Source organism: Nelumbo nucifera, chromosome 5 (genome assembly GCF_055504915.1).
Source record: "Nelumbo nucifera cultivar China Antique chromosome 5, China Antique-T2T, whole genome shotgun sequence".
In the NCBI taxonomy this organism is placed as follows: Eukaryota; Viridiplantae; Streptophyta; class Magnoliopsida; order Proteales; family Nelumbonaceae; genus Nelumbo; species Nelumbo nucifera.
The window spans coordinates 26290286-26307653 of record NC_142653.1 but is presented as its reverse complement, the minus strand read 5'-3'; the positions used below and the strand labels follow the sequence as shown (position 1 = coordinate 26307653).

Sequence of the window (17368 nt, the reverse complement as noted above, 5' to 3'; positions counted from 1 at the left end):
AAATCCGTATTTCCAAAAAAATATATTATTTATCCTAAATTATCTCTAATTCCTATTTATCATTTTCTCTACTTTCTCATCTATCTATCTATCTATCTATCTATCTATCTATCTATCTATATATATATATATATATATTCTAGTCTAATCTAATCTATTCTTTATGTATACTAAAACAAGGGGATGTCTGCCTTTTTTTCTCCATATTTTATTTCATATATTTTTAATCCACATAATTTTATAAATGTCCAATGAGAGAGATGTTCTGTATTCTAAATGTCCACACATATATACAACTTTTAAGTTTTAAAGAGGAGTGAACAATAAGGTGAACATTCTTTTAAAGAGGAGACACATAGAACCGTTGGCCTTGGACCTTGGTGGGTCAATATGGGTGCGAAAAGCTGGAACACAAGCCTGCAGGTTTCTGGAAAACAAACATCTAAATGCCCCTCTTAAATATTTGGCTAACGGCCTTTTTTGTATTAGGGTCTGCTAAGTGTCTTAGTATTTAGTTTTGTATTGGATATTATTATATCTTCTAGGAGGGGTGGCGTTGTTAATTGAGATGTTGTCCTTCTATCAATTCATTTTTCATTAAATTTTCTTTCTTTTGATCTCTTTTGTTTTGCTACAATTAGATTGCGTCGGGTTGGGGCTTATAAATAGGCTAAAAAACAAAAAAAAAATATTTAAATATAACTTAGAATAAAGATTAACAAACATTAATAGAAATTTATCTAACAATAAAACCCAAAAGTAATGTCAAGGTTGGAATGGGTTCGACATTGCCCAATTGAAAAAAAACATAATCTTTAGTAGCCACAAAAAAGGGCAAGGTCCATGGGCCATGTTTGGTTTGACAGAATGTTGAGGGAAAGTTAAAGAACTTGTACCCATCTGATATTGGAGATGTGCGGTGTCAGATATAGTTGGTAGGGTGTTAGAATGTGTTTCGTTGGCAGGAAATCCCAACTCCCATCAAAGGGTTTCAAACTGTATATGGGAAGGTGATGTGAATGAGGTGTCCACCTAATGAACGTTGCAGATCCCTTATGTTACGAGTTCCTAACTCGTAGCAGAGAGAGAGAGAGAGAAGGGGGCAGGCATGAGTGCTTCATACCTAGCGAGGAGGGCTGCTCAGAAGGAGCGGGTGAGGATCCTCTACAGAAGGGCTCTCAAAGACACTCTCAACTGGGCTGTCCATCGCCATCTCTTCTATCAAGATGTAAGAGCATTTCTTCCCCTCTCGCCATCCATGATGATTATTACCACACCTTTGCTCCATCTCTTTACCTACACTGCGATCTTCATCACGTTCTCCCACAAGAGATCCATCTCTCTCTCTCTCTCTCTTACTTTCAGAGTTTGTTTATCTGCGTTATGCATTTTGGATTTCGTTCAAATTTCGCACAGATTATTTGAATTCTTTCTGCAATTTTCAATTTCAGGCATCCGACCTCAGAGAAAAGTTCGAGGCCAACAAACACGTGGTTTGTTCTCTTGAATCCCGGGAATCAAGCTTTTATACTTTTAAGTTCTCTTTCTTATTTGTGTTTCATCAGTTTTGTACTCGGCGCACAAATAATAATGCATATTTGTGTTCTTTGTGCCGATCTGGGATTTACTCATGCTGTGCTAAATCAGTGTTTAGCCAAAGACTTTTTTTTTTTGGTTACGACGAGTAGACTTGGTACCTAGGAGGCTAGTGTTTTGTCAAAGACTCTAAAATGCAGAATGTGTCCTGAGCATTTCACTTCATTAGTTTAAATAGATGCAGACGAAGGTTCGAGAATCAAGAAAAAGCAAGAAAGAAGCACGTGGAAAATCACAAGAAATAGGCCACGTGGTGAATACATGGACAAGTGTTCCACCGACCTTGATAACTGATTAACAAACTCAAGCCTAGACTGTTACAGTACAGACTTACAAATATTGCCCCAACCTGGATCGTACTGCAATGAATTGATCTTTGCCAAGGGCCTTAGTAAATATGCCGGCTGGTTGATTCTTTGTAGGGAGGTGGGAAGTAACAATGAGTCCCGATTGGAGATGGTGTCTGATGAAGTGGCAATCGATTTCAATGTGCTTAGTACGCTCATGGAATACTGGATTTGTGGCCATATGGAGTGCTTTTTTATTATCACAGTAGAATTCCATGGGTTGAGAATGTTGTAGGCCTAAATCTCCGAATAGACGATGAAGACATCTGGCTCAAGACGATGTTGTTGCTCCATTGGAAAGGGGCACTGCTTGCAGGCTAACATACCAGCACCTTTGAGTATATCAAGTGTATATTTCTTCTGGCGCAAGAAGAATCCATCATTTGTTCTTGAGACATCAATGCCCAAAAAATATTTTAGTGGGCCAAGATCTTTAATTGGGAATCAGTTTTGAAGATATTGTTTGAGGGCTGCAATTTGAGTAGGATCATTACCCACAATAAGTCATCAATATAGACCAAAATGGCAAGAGATGAGTTGTGATTGAAGGATGTAAAGAGAGTGGTATCAGCTGTGGACTAGGTGAATCATTATTGTTTGAGGGCCCGGGCTAAAGTATAGAACCAATTTTGGGAGGCTTGTTTGAGACCATAGATGGACTTATGGAGGTGACATACACGAGGGTCAGTAGAAGTGAGAAAGCCCAGAGGTGGTAACATGTAAATCTCTTTATGAAGTTCATCATATAAAAAGGCATTGTTCACGTTCATTTGATGGGCTTCCCATTTACGAATCACAACTAAGGCAAGTAAACAACGGATTGTTACTAGCTACGCAATTGGAGCATAGGTTTCATTGTAGTCAATTCCCTTAGCTTGAGTGTACCCTTTGGCCACTAGACAGGCTTTGAATTGCACAATTGAACCATTGGGTTTCAATTTAGTTTTGTAAATCCATTTGCACCCAATAGCCTACTTATTGGGGGGTAATGTTGTAAGGTTCCAAGTGTTGGTAGCTTGAAGGGCATTGGGTTCAGCTTTCATGGCTTGTCTCCAACAAGAATGCTTTTGGGCTTGAGAGTAACTGGTAGTCTCATTGTATTTGTAATAGGCAACGGTATGACTAGGCCCAAGTCCGGTCCATTTTCATCTTACATTGATTTTGTATTGTAGGGAAACTGATCTTCAAAAAATACAACATCACATGACACAAAGAGTTGATGTGTCTCAAGATTGTAGAGTCTGTAGCCTTTTTGATCATGTGGATATCCAATGAACATGCATTTAATAGATCTTGAGTTAAATTTGTCCCGTCCTCGACAAAGAGTCTGAGCATAACATAGGAACCTGAAAACCTTCAAATGATCATAGTTGGGTGGCTGTTGGAAGAGTATTTCATAGGGTGTTTTGCCCAAGAGCATAGGTGTGGGCAAATAGTTAATGATGTGGGCTGTAGTGAGTATACATTCTTCCGAAAATGTAATTGGAAAATGGGCTTGAAATCTGAGAGCCCTTGCTATCTCCAATAAGTGCCTGTGTTTTCTCAATGACCCAATTCTGCTGTGGGGTTTCAACGCAAGATCTTTGATGATCCATTCCATGTTCATGTAAGTAAGAAATCATCGGTCCAGATAAGAATTCTGAACCGTTATCTAAACATACACATTTAATGGTAGTGTGAATTTGGTTTTGCACAAGAGCTGAAAACATGACAAAGTAAGATTTAAGCAAGTACACCAAGGTGGCTCGAGAAAAACCATCGACTATAGTGAGGAAGTAATGAGCACCACTAAGATAGGGGGTATGATAACCACCCCAAATATCACAATGGATTATTTCAAACAAGGAAGAGGTGCTACTGCTACTAATAGGAAAACTGAGTGTTGTTTGTTTGGCTCTAAAGCAAGTATCACAACATTTATTAAATAGTGGTACAATTCTCAAACTAGGTATCTTTAACAGCCGTGAATAGGAAGCGTGTCCCAATCTTAAATGGAAAGCCACATTTGTTAGAGTAATTGGGGGTGCAGTATGAAAGTAATAGAGAATTCATAGTAGTGGAAGAATGGAAAGCCACAATTGTTAGAGTAATTGGGGGTGCAGTATGAAAGTAATAGAGGCCATCATGCATAGTACCCACCCCAATTAGTTTCTTGGTTGCTAGGTCCTGTAAAACGCAAAAGGTGGGAAAGAAAACAATGACATAGTTTAACTGTGATGTAAGTTTACTGACCGAGATTAATTTACACTTGAAATCTGGTATGTGTAACACACCTCTTAAGGTCAGATGAAAATTTAAGGGCACTTGGAGTTTAGAGACAACAAGTAAAAGAGCACCATAAGGCAATGGAGCCGGATTGTGATGATTAGCTGAAACGATGGTGTCAATGAGCCAAGATCTTGAATTAATGAGAGCTATTGAACTAGAAATCTTACCTGCAAAGTGTAGATGTCATGGTGGTGGGCTGATTTTCACCATTAAGAAAGTTAACTGGTTGGCGATATTAAACCAGAGACTGGAGACTTGGGATTGAATCCCGCCTGCACCTGGGTTGGGGGATGGGCTACCCCCCGTTGTGTAGCCCTTCAAAAGAAAAAAAAAACTAGGGATTGGAGACTCCAATGGAGTACTTGTTGTTGCCTGATTGGAGGTAGACAACTGTTTCTTGGAAGCGTTTTTGTTGCCGGTTTTGTTCTTAATCTTCCAGTCTGGTGGATAGCCAACAAGTTCATGGCATTTTGCTTTTGTGTGCTCGATCTTTTTACAATGATCACATCGAGGGTGAGGCTGGTCTTTTTGCTATTGTGGATTCTTGGATCCAGATCCACTCACATAGAAGGCTGCACTCTCTATAGTTGGTTGTCTGCTACCACTTAAAGAGAGGTAATTTTCTTCCTATGATATAAGAGTATATACTTTATTGACATTTGGTAGTGGTTCCATGGTGAGAATACTTGATTTGATGGTGTTAAATCGGTCACAGAGTCCTTGGAGGAATTGGTAATTTGGTATACTTGTTCCTTTTCTCTTTCAGCCAGGATATCTTTGGTGGCACCATCACAAGAACCATTTGGAGTAGATGAGTATGTAGAGATTGCCTTCCACAGGCTTTTGAGTTTCGTGTGTAATACACAACAATTGGTAAATTTTCTTGATGAAGTAGAGACAGGTCTCGCTCTAGTTCAAAGACTCATGGAGCATTTCCTTGTGAATATCGATCCTCCAAATCCTTCCAAATGTCTCTGGCCATCTCTGCATAAGCAATGCTCTCATGCAGATCTTTGGCCATTGCATTGAAGATCCAAGAGATCACCATGGAATTGGATTTCGACCAGGCAAGAAATTCAATATGATTTGTTGGTTTAGGTTTTGGAATTGAACCATCAACAAATCCAAACTTGTGTTGGGTGTTGAGAGCATTCAACATTGCTCGTCTCTATGTTGCATAATTGTCTCTGGTCAGGGGACAAGAGACCTGAACAACTCCCGGGTTGTTTGAAGGATGAAGGTAATATGCAAATGCCGGATCTGGAAATGTGGTGATCATTCCTCCGGTGGCGGTGTTGGATGCCATTGAAGAAGTGAATAGAAGAAGGAAATTTCAGACGAGTTGAATGAGGATCGCAAAAACAGAGCACCGCGGCTCTGATACCATCTAAAATGCAGAATGTGTCCTGAGAATTTCATTTCACTAGTTTAAATAGATACAAATGAAGGTTCAAGAATCAAGAAAGAAGCATGTAGAAAATCACAAGAAATAGGCCATGTGGTGAATAAATGGACAAGTGTTCCATTGACCCTGATAACTGATTAACAAACTCAAGCCTAGACTGTTACAGTGCAGACTGTAATAAAGACTGTTAGTTAAGTTTCACTTTGGTATCACGCTCCAAATGAAATTACAGTTTCCAACGGAATGGATGTAAATCCAGGTGCAGCTGATACGAAATAAGTGTCAGAACTTGGATAAATGGTGAAATTCTAAGTTGAACATACACTAGCGAGAGTGAAACCACCATCTTTGTATAGATTCCATTACACTCTTATGGGGCCTTTTGATTATAAATGTTGATTTCAAAATATGAATGAAATGTCATATCTATGTTGCCTAGTTGACTTGGAAACACTGCTTTCTTGTTTCTTTGCAACTAGTCCTGTTTGCCTCTATGTATATTGCTGCTTCCTCACTTGACTTTGTATCTCCTACTTCTTTGGCTAAAATCACTTTCTTCCTGAGGTGCTTAATGCACACTACTAGACTTCAAAATTATGGTCTTGATTTTCCACAGAAGAAAGAATTGCAAAATGACTACAATTTTCAAAATTGTAGAATGTATTCTAAGACAATTTCAACTGACTTGTTATTATTATTATTATTATTTGATGATTACTGACTTATTATTTTTATAAAATGTCTGGGATACTGTAGGTGTTGTATATGTCTATGATAACTATATGCTAATGTTGAGATCTCATAAAATCCATTTGTCAAATTAAGTGATTTTGAAGATTGTATTAAGATATTCCTGACATACGTTTATTCTTTCAGGCATAATGGCTGACTCCCATATACAAAATTTAAAGATATGATCACTAACTCACTATATCATGTAAAAGATTGTCTATCTGAACATCATCAGGAGATGGGAACATAATGTCATGCTAGTTACAAAAATAAGTATATTCAAGTTCACAATTATTGCTAAAAAAAACTCCACTGTGCGAGTTACAGGGGGTCATTGGAATGTTGTCAAAGATATGCTTGTTGCTTTTTTCAACAATTCACAAAAGGGATCTAGGTTCCAAAGGATTTATGCCCCTCCTCTGTTCTAAAGCCTTTAATAGGCCTAGCATCAATAAGTGAAACTAGATCTCAGAATGATCCATTGGCCATTATCTTCAAAACAGCCATAAAAATAAAAGATGTGAAAATAAACACAATGGATGAGTTGGTGTGTCATGTATTCCTTCTCATACTGACAGAGAATCATAAGTTGTTCATATCTCTTCGTTCTCAACTCAACCAAACCTTCTCCCAACTATATGGAGTCGGCTACATGAAACCTGTTCTACCATTTTACTCTGTTCAGTTGAGCATGAAATGACATTCCGGATCCATGTTGTAAGAGTTTGGCAAAAAAATTAATGCCAGCTGCTAGCCTAACATAACTGTCTTCTATTTGGGCTTGGGACAGTCAGCTTAAGACAAGCTCAATACTGTTCATATCTCTTCCTCTAAGGGTTAAATGATCAATGGCAAGGATCTTGTCAAGATAGACTGTTTACATGAAGTTGTGAAAAAACACAAACTTTTCTCCACTGTAGCTTCTTCTGTGACAGATGTCTAGCATCAGAAAATTTGATGAAAGCAGGGATGGCACTAGACAACTTGAATTGCATCTTCTGTGACAGTGTAAGGAATCAGATAATCATCTTTTTCTCCACTGTAGCTTCACCTCCAAATTTTGGATGAGGGTTCTGGGAATATTTGGAGTACAAATATGCTTTCCAGAAACAGTACAACAATTTTTGGAAGCCTGACAGATTAGAGGCTTGAGCAAAGGTAGTAAGGTAGTATGTGGAATGATACCTGTGGTAGTATTCTGGTCCATCTAGGGGAAAGGAATGCTTGCATTTTTTGACAACAAAGCAAGCAAGGAGACAATGGTAGCTATGAAGATTAAAGGAATGTTATTGTCATGGCTGGCCTCACATTGCTTGTTCAGAGGAATAATTTACAATTCCTTTTTTATTCAGATTTTCTGTTTTATAATTACTTGTCTGAATGCAACTATACTTTTTGTAAATTCTCCAATGTGCAGCCTCTTGTTGTGCACAGCTGCTTTTTTCCCTTTAATACAATACTTTACCAGATAAAAAAAGCAACCTTTGGGTGGTGTATTTAAAGATCATATCCATTTCCGAATTGCAAATGCTTAGATGGTTAGAAATGAAGTCGTATGAAGGAACCTGGGAGCTCCAATAGGTGATAAAATGAGAGAAGGGTAGACAGATGGTTTGGTCATGTGCATAGAAGACCTTCTACAGCACCTGTTAGAAAAAGTGATTTGTTACAAGTTGAAGGGGTTAGAAGAGCTAAGGGAAGACAGAAAAGGACTTGATTGGAAGTGCTAAGAAATGATTTAAGTGCCTATAATCTAAGAATGGATATGGCACTGAACAGAATGGAATGGCAAAATAGGATTCATGTAGCTGACCTCCATATAATTGGGACAAGGCTTAGATGATAATTATCCATTTTCAAGGAAGTCAACTCTCCTCCCCTCTAATAAGTGGCATGGGTAGGGGTAAATCTGGAAAGATACATATAAGATCCAGTGAGCAAACCCTTTGTTCCACTTGCCGGGGGTTGGGGGATCTTCGCTAGTTAAATGCAGCCCAAGAGATCCACTTGGAGCTCAGTTTCACAGGGCACCACATCGTGATCTGTTTCATGTAATCGTTTCCAACAGTATGTTAGTTACAAATTTGTCTTGAGACCTCGCTAAACTAAAAAGGCCTTTACCCAATGTTAGTCCCTGCTATCTGGGTCTTGAGACTTCATTCATGGACAGAAATATAGGTTTTATTTATGCTCTAAGATCAGACTTGGAAGGAGATCCGAAGCTGGTTATTGTCTCTGAACAGGAAATCGAAGACCCCATGGAACATAAGGACACCATTGAGGGTTGCTGGGAAATCTCAAATGACTCTGAACTGGAGATCACATATTCTTATGCTTATAGGGAAGCCAATCGACTTGCTGATTACTTAACTAATGTGGGCCATTTGAGAAGCATTCTGGGATTTCTTTTATTTTGGAATTTCATTTTCATGTTATTGCTTTATCTAACTCTTGGGGCAGATCTGTCCCAAAATCTGTGTAATTTCTTTCCGTTACCAAAAAAGGATGTCTTGTTAGACCATATATACTTCCAGCAGACTCTAGTGGCTGTTTTATGCATTTGGATTGTGAAATAAGATGCAATTGTAGAAAAGGGAACTCTCTGTAAGTTGGGTAATGGCCTTTTTTTGTAAGAAATAAAAATAATTTTATGATTTGCAATATGTTTCGCAATTTGATTTGATTCAAGTTTCCTTATGACTTACAATACGATTATGATTTTTAAAACATTTAAAGGCACGTTTGCTTGTGTGTGTCTAACAATATCAGTTAATAATTTATGTCGGTTGTCCAACTAATTGGATGTGTGTCAACTCTTCAAAGGTTTGGGTTATCGGAGCATCTAGCTGTGAGGTGATTTGCCATGACATGCACTTGGAGACATGTAATTTCTTGTCTTGTCTGTGCATAATTTAGATCTTGAGCAGGAAATGCCTGTTCATGCATCATAGGCTCCAACAATAACTCAATGTTGTTATATATGCATGTTCTTGCCCAAACACAAAGTGTAAGTTTCTGTCAAAGTGAATAATTCAGGATTGCATTCCGATATGTTTCTACTTGTATAAAAGGCACTAGTATGGTCATCTGAGCAGACAGGGCGAAATACTTTCTACTATTGTTTTGTTGCTTTTACAGTATTTGAGCAATGTTAGTGTCAGGATTTGTTCTGAGTGAACAATTTTTTTCTTTACATTTACATGGAATGCTCTGTTAGAACTTAGAAGTTGGGTAAATGATGTTTCAATACATTTGCCAATCAATTACTTATCTAATTTCAGATAAAGCTAACCATTTTAGTGAAGTAAATCAAACAATATTTGCCTGGCTCTGATTTTTTCTGGGATGATTTCTTTTGGTAAATTCATAGGAGGATCTTGACACCATTGATAGAATGATTGCTGATGCTGAAGCAACCTATAACAAGTGGCAACACCCTGATCCTTACATTGGTATGGTTAATGGCAGAAAACCACTTGATCTCATACTGGTCTCCAATTGACATAGTCAAACTCATCATTTTTCATATCCTTATGCTGCTTGCAGTTTGTTTAATTCTCAGATGTAAAATATATTTTTGATGGTGGCTCTATTCCTTTTTCTGTAATTAGTGCAAATTAGCTTTTATATTTAATATGCAGATAATATGCTTGTTCTTAGATATTTGCATTGAAATTCTAGTAGTTTATATCCCTGCATGTTTACTCTTCTTAAATTGACATGGACTAATTAATCTTCAGACACGACTGAGAACTATTTGGACATTTCCTAAGGAACTTGAAAGGTCTCCCATGTTCTAAATCTTCAGACACTGTGGAAGACACCTTAATGCTCAGTCTATGGGTCATGCCTCAAAATATGAAACATATATGAGAAGCACCACTGGCACTGACAGAGTTTATTGCAGTGGTGGTCATAATGCTAAGATGATGAAAAGTACACACACACACACACACACACACACTTCATTGTTATATTTTGTTTTACTAATTAATTCAAGTATACCTTACCTTTAAAAAAACATATAGATGACTTTTTAATTATTCTGAGCCCAATATCAGATTGGAATTTCTCTGGTAAATCAATGCTGATGGGTTTTGGACCCTCTGTTTTGTTATGTACTTTATCTGTAACAGTTTTATTAGAAAAAAAATCCTAAAATTTCGCTCTTCTGGAATACTCGTCATCATCATTTAAGCCTGGTCCCAACCATATAGAATTGGCTACATGAATCATGTTTTGCCATTCTGTTCTTCTCAGTACCACATCCTTTGTTAAATTATGAGTGCTTAAGTAAATTCTTACTACTTCCATCCAAATCCTTTTCAGTTTGCCCCTAGCTTTTCTAGCCCCTTCAGCTTGTAACAGATCACTTCTTCTAATGAGTACTGTAGATGGTCTTTTCTGCACATGACCAAACCATCTCAGTCTACTTTCTCTTATTTTATCACCTACTGGGGACCCATGCGATGCATGGGATTTGTCAAGGAAACTGATAACTATTTAATAGGAAGGAATGCAATGTTGTTTAAAATAATCAATCTTTATTTTAGTAATTTGTTACAAAAATAATTTAGTAATTTGGACTAATTATATTAATAATTTTTAACAAAAACAATAAATTACTGCCAATTACTTAATAAAATAATTATTTCTTTTTCATATTACTGCTTGTGTTCTATTTTATTTATTTTACTTTATTAATGATGAAATGTTATAGTTTTTTGTAAATGTTACTTAAATATTAGTAAATTTATAATTTTTTTGATAATTATTAGTAAATATCTAAAGTTAGGGTGTAGTCATAATTAAATTAGTCTATAGATTACATAATTAAATAATCTAAGCCCGAGCTTGAGGTTTAAGACTTTGGTTGATCCTCAACCTGACCCAACCCCCTAAGTTGCACCCCTAAGAGCAATTTGACATTCATAATTAGATTGAACCAAACTGAGAACAACCTTTGCATGCATTTTTTTTTTGGGTTTTTAACTATTTTTATAAAGAAACTATTAATATTGAATCCAAATAAGCTATGGGGGATGGGCTACCTCCATTGTGTAGCCTAATGAACCAAAAAACATAAAAGATCTCGGGCCAGATTTTGATAGTGTATTAACAATTGCCCAGCCCGGCCCACACCCCAAGCGTAATAATATTTGTCTATGCTTGGGATGGGGACACACTTGCTCGTGTTAATTATAAAACTATGATTTTTTATAAATTAATTTTAGTTTATTATAAAAATATGGAAAAAATTCTTTCTATATATTAGTATAAAATTTGTTATCTAAATATATATGTATATAGCTTCCAAGTTGAGCTTAGGCGTTTAGCTTGGGCCCTGCATGCTAGGGCTGTTAATGGACTTCAAAAATCCAAAAGCTGATTTGACTCCAAATCTTCTTATTTGGATATTCGAACTTGCATCCAATTAACCTTTGTAGAATTTGAAGCAATGCCAAAACATTGTCCAAATCTGATTCTTTGATTCCATTCTTGAAGCCCAAATCCCATTCAACCTCAGGACCCAAATTGGAAGAAGGTAAAAAGTGGATAAAGGCTCATTTTTGTAGTTGGAAATGGAGAACAAAGAGTGTAATTGGTCTTTTAATGGTGAACTCCCCACCCAGATATGTTCCCAAAACTTTACTAGATTCCCAGAATGGCATGTATAGATTTCCAAGGGGCAATAAAAGTAACTTGAGCATGTACTTTCTACTTTTACCATACTCATTTTTGGGCATGTTGTTTCTTAACTGCCTACCTTTTAGCCAAGGTAGTATTTTCTTATCACATAAGATCTGAATGCACCCTCCATTTTGCCCATCCTGCTCTAATTCCATGAACAACATTCTCCTCAATCTCTCCTTTGTTGTGGATAGTGTTTTAAAAACCGACCCGACGGCCAAACTGTTTTTGCCTTCGGGTCATGGGTTCAACTGGTTGGGTCAAATAGTTCAAACCATGCCATGTCAGTGTCTATATATTTTAAGTAAATACATACATATATATATATATATGTGTGTGTGTGTGTGTGTGTGTGTGTGTGTGTATAGATACATATTTATCAATAAATAATGTATAATTATCTTTTAGATATGATATATATTATTTTATATTTAATTTATGTTTTTTAATTTGGTTTTAATTTTTTATTTATTAAAATATTAAAAATTGAGATTTGAGGCCAAAAAAGTTTTTTTCCCCGCAAAAATAGCAGGGAAAGGCACCTATGTCACCTTGGAACGCATAGATCTCGAAAAGTTACTCAAAATAAAATAAAAAATCACCTCAATCGGACATTGGAATGCGAAGTTATGGCCTCCTGAAGTTCGCATGCATAGTTAGTATGCAACCCGTGACCCGGTCACCAGGTTGACTGGGTCAATGGTCCAACCTTCTGGGTCAGACGGTTTTTGACGAAGTCAACGGGTTTTACTCAAACTGGACCCGGAATCTTAGAATCTTGACTGGGTGACACTTCAAATGGTTCAACTGGCCGAGTCAATGACAGGTTTAAAACACTGGTTGTGGATTGTTAAGCCAAGGTAATGGAAGAGGTCACATTGAGTTATCTCTTCATCTCCAATCCACCTCTTCTGAAATACTCCAGATTATTTTTTACCTCCCTTAGAAGGCGGAGACAAGAAACAGGACTCCAACAAAGACCTGTGAAAAGTTGGTAGATTGTGATGTTTCAGACTTAATGGCTTAAGCTTGCTGGGGTTGGGACAGAGAAACTTAATTGTATAATGCCCACCATGCCAGGAAATTCTCAATGATTTTGTATTGTTTCTTTGTTAGCTTGTTTTGAGGCAATGTATCCCTGTTTCTCTTTACAGATATTTTTTTCCTCCTCTTTGTTCTCTCTTGATAGAGCACAATGGCAGGACAGGACTTGTGTAGCTGATAGCCTGACACCAAATAGTTGGGATTAAGACTGAGTTAAGTTGAATTGAGTTCTCTTCCTCTTATGAATTTTACTGACCCATAAAATCCACTACTTTTGATATGACATGCTGATTGAACAGCTTATATTAATCCTTTTTTTAAAGCAATTTTATGTACCTTACATATGCATATTTCTGTAACCTAAAAGCTCCCAACTGTTGTTAAAGTCTTGCATATAAATGTAAAGGCTTTAAAACTGCCTAAACCCCTTTAAAATCCTTGGAAAAAGGTAGATATATTGACCCATTACAAGGTTGACTACGATTTTCTAAAAGAACACATCTAAAACTAATACCTAACAAAGTAAATCTTGAAAGTTAAAACTAATAACAACATCTAAAGTAAAAAACTTTCAATGATCCAGAAATAGGCCATTGGTTGATTGCAAATTAAGATTTATCCTATTATTCAAACAACATTTAGTCACCAGAAACACATGTAGCATCTTTTTCAAGATGGAACTCAATAAGAATGCTTCATATATGTCGTTTTGCAAGGCTTTATAACCTCTATCACCATAGTTGTTTGTTCAGCAACATTTTTAATTTAGTTTTACTTAATTTTTGGGTTGTTGCAACATTGTGTTGTGAGCTTAAACAGTCCATTATTGTACATTGTACTTGATACACAAATACTTGTATTTGTCAACCTCATAATTTAATGGTTAATTCATCTAAAGTTGCATTTTCTCCATTATTTTTGTTGTCATGACTAGAGTTTAGCCTTTATGGAATTTGACATTTCTATTTTCTTTTGAACAGTTCCATGGGCTCCCGGTGGTACCAAGTTTACGCGAAACCCAACACCACCTCCTGGGGTAAGTTAGCTATCTTCTTAGCCCAAAAGAAAAGAAAATTTATGCCTTCTGTTTTGTCTATTTCTATCAGTTTTTCTGCATGATTATTATTATTATTATTATTATTACTTAAACCGATTAGTTGCTTGGAATCTTGGTCACAGCATTGCTGAATTAGTTTATACCGTCTTTCGTTAATACATATATCCTATTGTTATCAGTACTTGTTCATTAAATGTCTTATTATGAATGTCCTTGAATATGATTATTTTATTTGTTTATTTAGTTTACATTTCTGGATAGACGAGGAATGAACACATCCTTTTTTGTATACTCTACTGGTTGTTAACTTAGAAGATTCTTTCTTGTCTTCTGATCTTTTTTTTGATAAATAACAAAGACTTTTATTAAGCTTCTGATCCTTATTTTATTAGAGGAATAGTGAAGACTTTTTACCAGGAGGCATCCTCCCTATCTTTACATGTGACACTCCTCAAGATATTGAGTCCACAATCTGGCAATGCTAGACCAGTTGGATGATCTTAACTATCTGATATAGGGAGGAGCAACTTTGGCCAAAGGAGCAATATTGGCTGGAAGATGATGGCAGAATTAGGGAGTGTGAGCACCCAATTGATTTGGGACTCACTCCATGGAGTAATTTGAATGGAGCCGCCACCCATCTATTAAAAAGCATGGAAGTGATGGGTCTCCCATATTTGAAAACATAAAAAAACAACGACTCTCATAACTCAATTAGCAACTCTAGGCATCCCAGTGTTTTAAAGATGCAAGGGGCAATTTGCACCTGAGGCGCAAGGTGAGGTGCATGCCTTTTTGAAGCAAGGCGAAAAAATAAAAACAAAAGATAAAAATATAAATGTCAGAAAATTCAAAAAATGCCAAAAAAATATTAAACATAATTTTAATTAAAAATATAAACTTAAATTTTAAAACAAATGTTTTAAAAAACCTATTATCTAAAATTAAAATACATAAACATAATATGTAAAACATATTCAAATGAAAATTTAAATTTAAAATCAAACATATATAGCATTTTCAAGCATGTAAAACCCATAATCTCCTTTTTTTTCCTCAATTGCATTACTTCAAGTAGCTAATGTGATGTAAAACATATTGCATTTCTGATTCCATGAGCTGCCTTTGTACCACACCCCTCAAGGCAAGCCCAAACAAGCCCATGTTAGGGTCTTTAATTCTTAATTCTCATATAAAAAATAATAATTTTATAACTTTAATTGCCTTTTAAGAAGATATTTTATTAGAATGAGTGAATGAATAACCCTACATAAGTGAACCTTGGATATAAGAATTTTATAACCCTACTTTAATTGCCTTCAAGTAGCTAATGAATAAATGAATGAATGAATGAATACGCCCTACCGGCGTAGTGGCCTGTGTCGATATTTAGAACCTTGGATATAAGAAGATTTTTTTATTTGAAAACATTTAGGTGCTGAAAAAATTGAAGAATGTAGGTTAAATAAGTTATATTTTGAACCATCTTTGTAGGGGAGCTTATGTGCCAGAGGATGAGAGGATCATGCATTTCCACATTATTGTGTTTTGTCCTTAGAAATCTTTCATTGGGTTTCTTTAAATTATAGAAGGCAAAGTTCAGAGGATAGCATCTATTATTCTTCTTATAATCGTGTATCTATGTTTTTTCCTGGCCTATTGTGTTCTGTTGTTTTTTCTGAAAACATTAAGGGGAGCTTAGAAGGGAAAGATATTTCTTTATAGTTATAAGTTATCTAATATGGATGAAGTTATTCAATTTGAATCCATTAGCTAATGAAGTTGAGATTTGATACAAAATTTGTGTTTTCTGTTTGGCTTTTAATCATATTCAAAAATTCGCTTTTGATGCAGATGGAGATAATCTATGATTATGGTCGTGAAGATAATGACTGAAACTGGCATGGTATTCTATGGCAATTAGAATCCAAGCTTTGATGACTTTGATTTTCTCATTTGCATGTGCCATCTTAGGGCTTCATGTTTTGTTGAGATGGATTAAGTTTATTCCGTATTCCTCCATTTATTTTAGCATCAACTGCTAAAAGAAGAGAGCCATAATCGTGCATGACCTGTTACAATTCTCCAGTGTAAATGCATGTGCATGATCCTTGAGAAACATGTAATCTGTCTGAAACCAGGTCTATAAAACAATTCCGTTTTCCAAACAATGTCGTTATCTATCTCTTGGTTCTTTCTCCTTACTGCCTTCTTGGTTCATTATCTATTGTCCTCTCTCTCTCTCTCTCTCTCTCTCTCTATATATATATATATATATATTCAGAATTGGTTCTGTCATCAACAATTTCTTTGCATGGAAATTTTATAGAAATTGGCTTCAGACTTTTGGCTGACGCGCCAACCTCTGATAAGACCCTAATTTTTACAGATGGCTTAAATACCTAATTATGGAAGAGCTTCAATGTAGGTGATTCTGATGTCATGTAGTTATGAATTTGGTCACATTGCCACATTTAGGTTGGGGTTTCAACAAAGTGATCAAGGATATGTTCATTTTTGGATTTTGAGAGGGGGAAAGTTGGTCAATGGGATTGTCAATATTTGGTTGGGACAAAGATTGTCTCTTTTTTTAATAATGAATTTTTATCTTAAACGGTTATTGTCTTATTTATCTGAGATAAAAGAACACGGGTAAATGTATGTACCTGGCTAAGAAAAGTGAACAGGCTCAAGTAACAAATCAAAAACCTTTATATGCAAGAGTAAGTAGATCAAACTTATGAAAGAAATAAAGCATTTGAATTTCAATAAGAAAAAAAGAAACAAATTATTTTAAAAAGTATATTAACTTTTAATTAATTTAATTTAGGCTGTAGGCTTGTACGTCTAAATCCTACATGAGCTAAATCTTATAAATTCTGAGCATCCAATTCAATGTCAATTCAGCGAACCTCACAAAACAAATCTCCCTTGTGAACTTAGGTAGGCTTCTTTTTAGAATACCGCATGGATGACCTACTTCTGCTGTTGGACGCGGAAGCCAGGCTTAAAAAACACCGATAAGAAGAAACATGTCGGTTTTCCCGTAGAGTTGGGGTCTGCTGTAGTCTAATAGCAATAGACTATGCCGTAGACCACCACCTGCATGCTTGTGGTCTCCTCTTGTGTGATAACCAATGGACACTATAAGCATCATGTGTTAACCTTTTCATATTTTTTTAACCATCATGGGCCTGTCTCCCTTCTCCTTCTCATCAGACTTACCCT

At 36.1% G+C, this 17368-nt stretch overlaps 1 protein-coding gene across 1 annotated transcript; it reads left to right on the top strand.

The window, feature by feature from the left end:
* The first annotated feature begins 1028 nt into the window (after window positions 1–1028).
* LOC104607505 (NADH dehydrogenase [ubiquinone] 1 beta subcomplex subunit 9-like) lies at window positions 1029–16311 on the top strand. Its single transcript, XM_010273160.2, has 5 exons — window positions 1029–1228; window positions 1452–1493; window positions 9719–9800; window positions 14064–14119; window positions 15995–16311. Exons 1-5 carry the CDS (start codon window positions 1109–1111, stop codon window positions 16034–16036), a joined length of 342 nt encoding a protein of 113 aa, XP_010271462.1. The 5' UTR covers window positions 1029–1108; the 3' UTR covers window positions 16037–16311.
* Window positions 16312–17368: the final 1057 nt, after the last annotated feature.

Bases quoted from the DNA above. Each gene is read 5' to 3' on its own strand.
- LOC104607505 (XM_010273160.2), top strand. From the start codon at position 1,109: ATGAGTGCTTCATACCTAGCGAGGAGGGCTGCTCAGAAGGAGCGGGTG. The intron at 1,229-1,451 runs GTAAGAGCATTT...TTTCAATTTCAG, and splicing joins GCCATCTCTTCTATCAAGAT to GCATCCGACCTCAGAGAAAA. The intron at 14,120-15,994 runs GTAAGTTAGCTA...CTTTTGATGCAG, and splicing joins ACCCAACACCACCTCCTGGG to ATGGAGATAATCTATGATTA.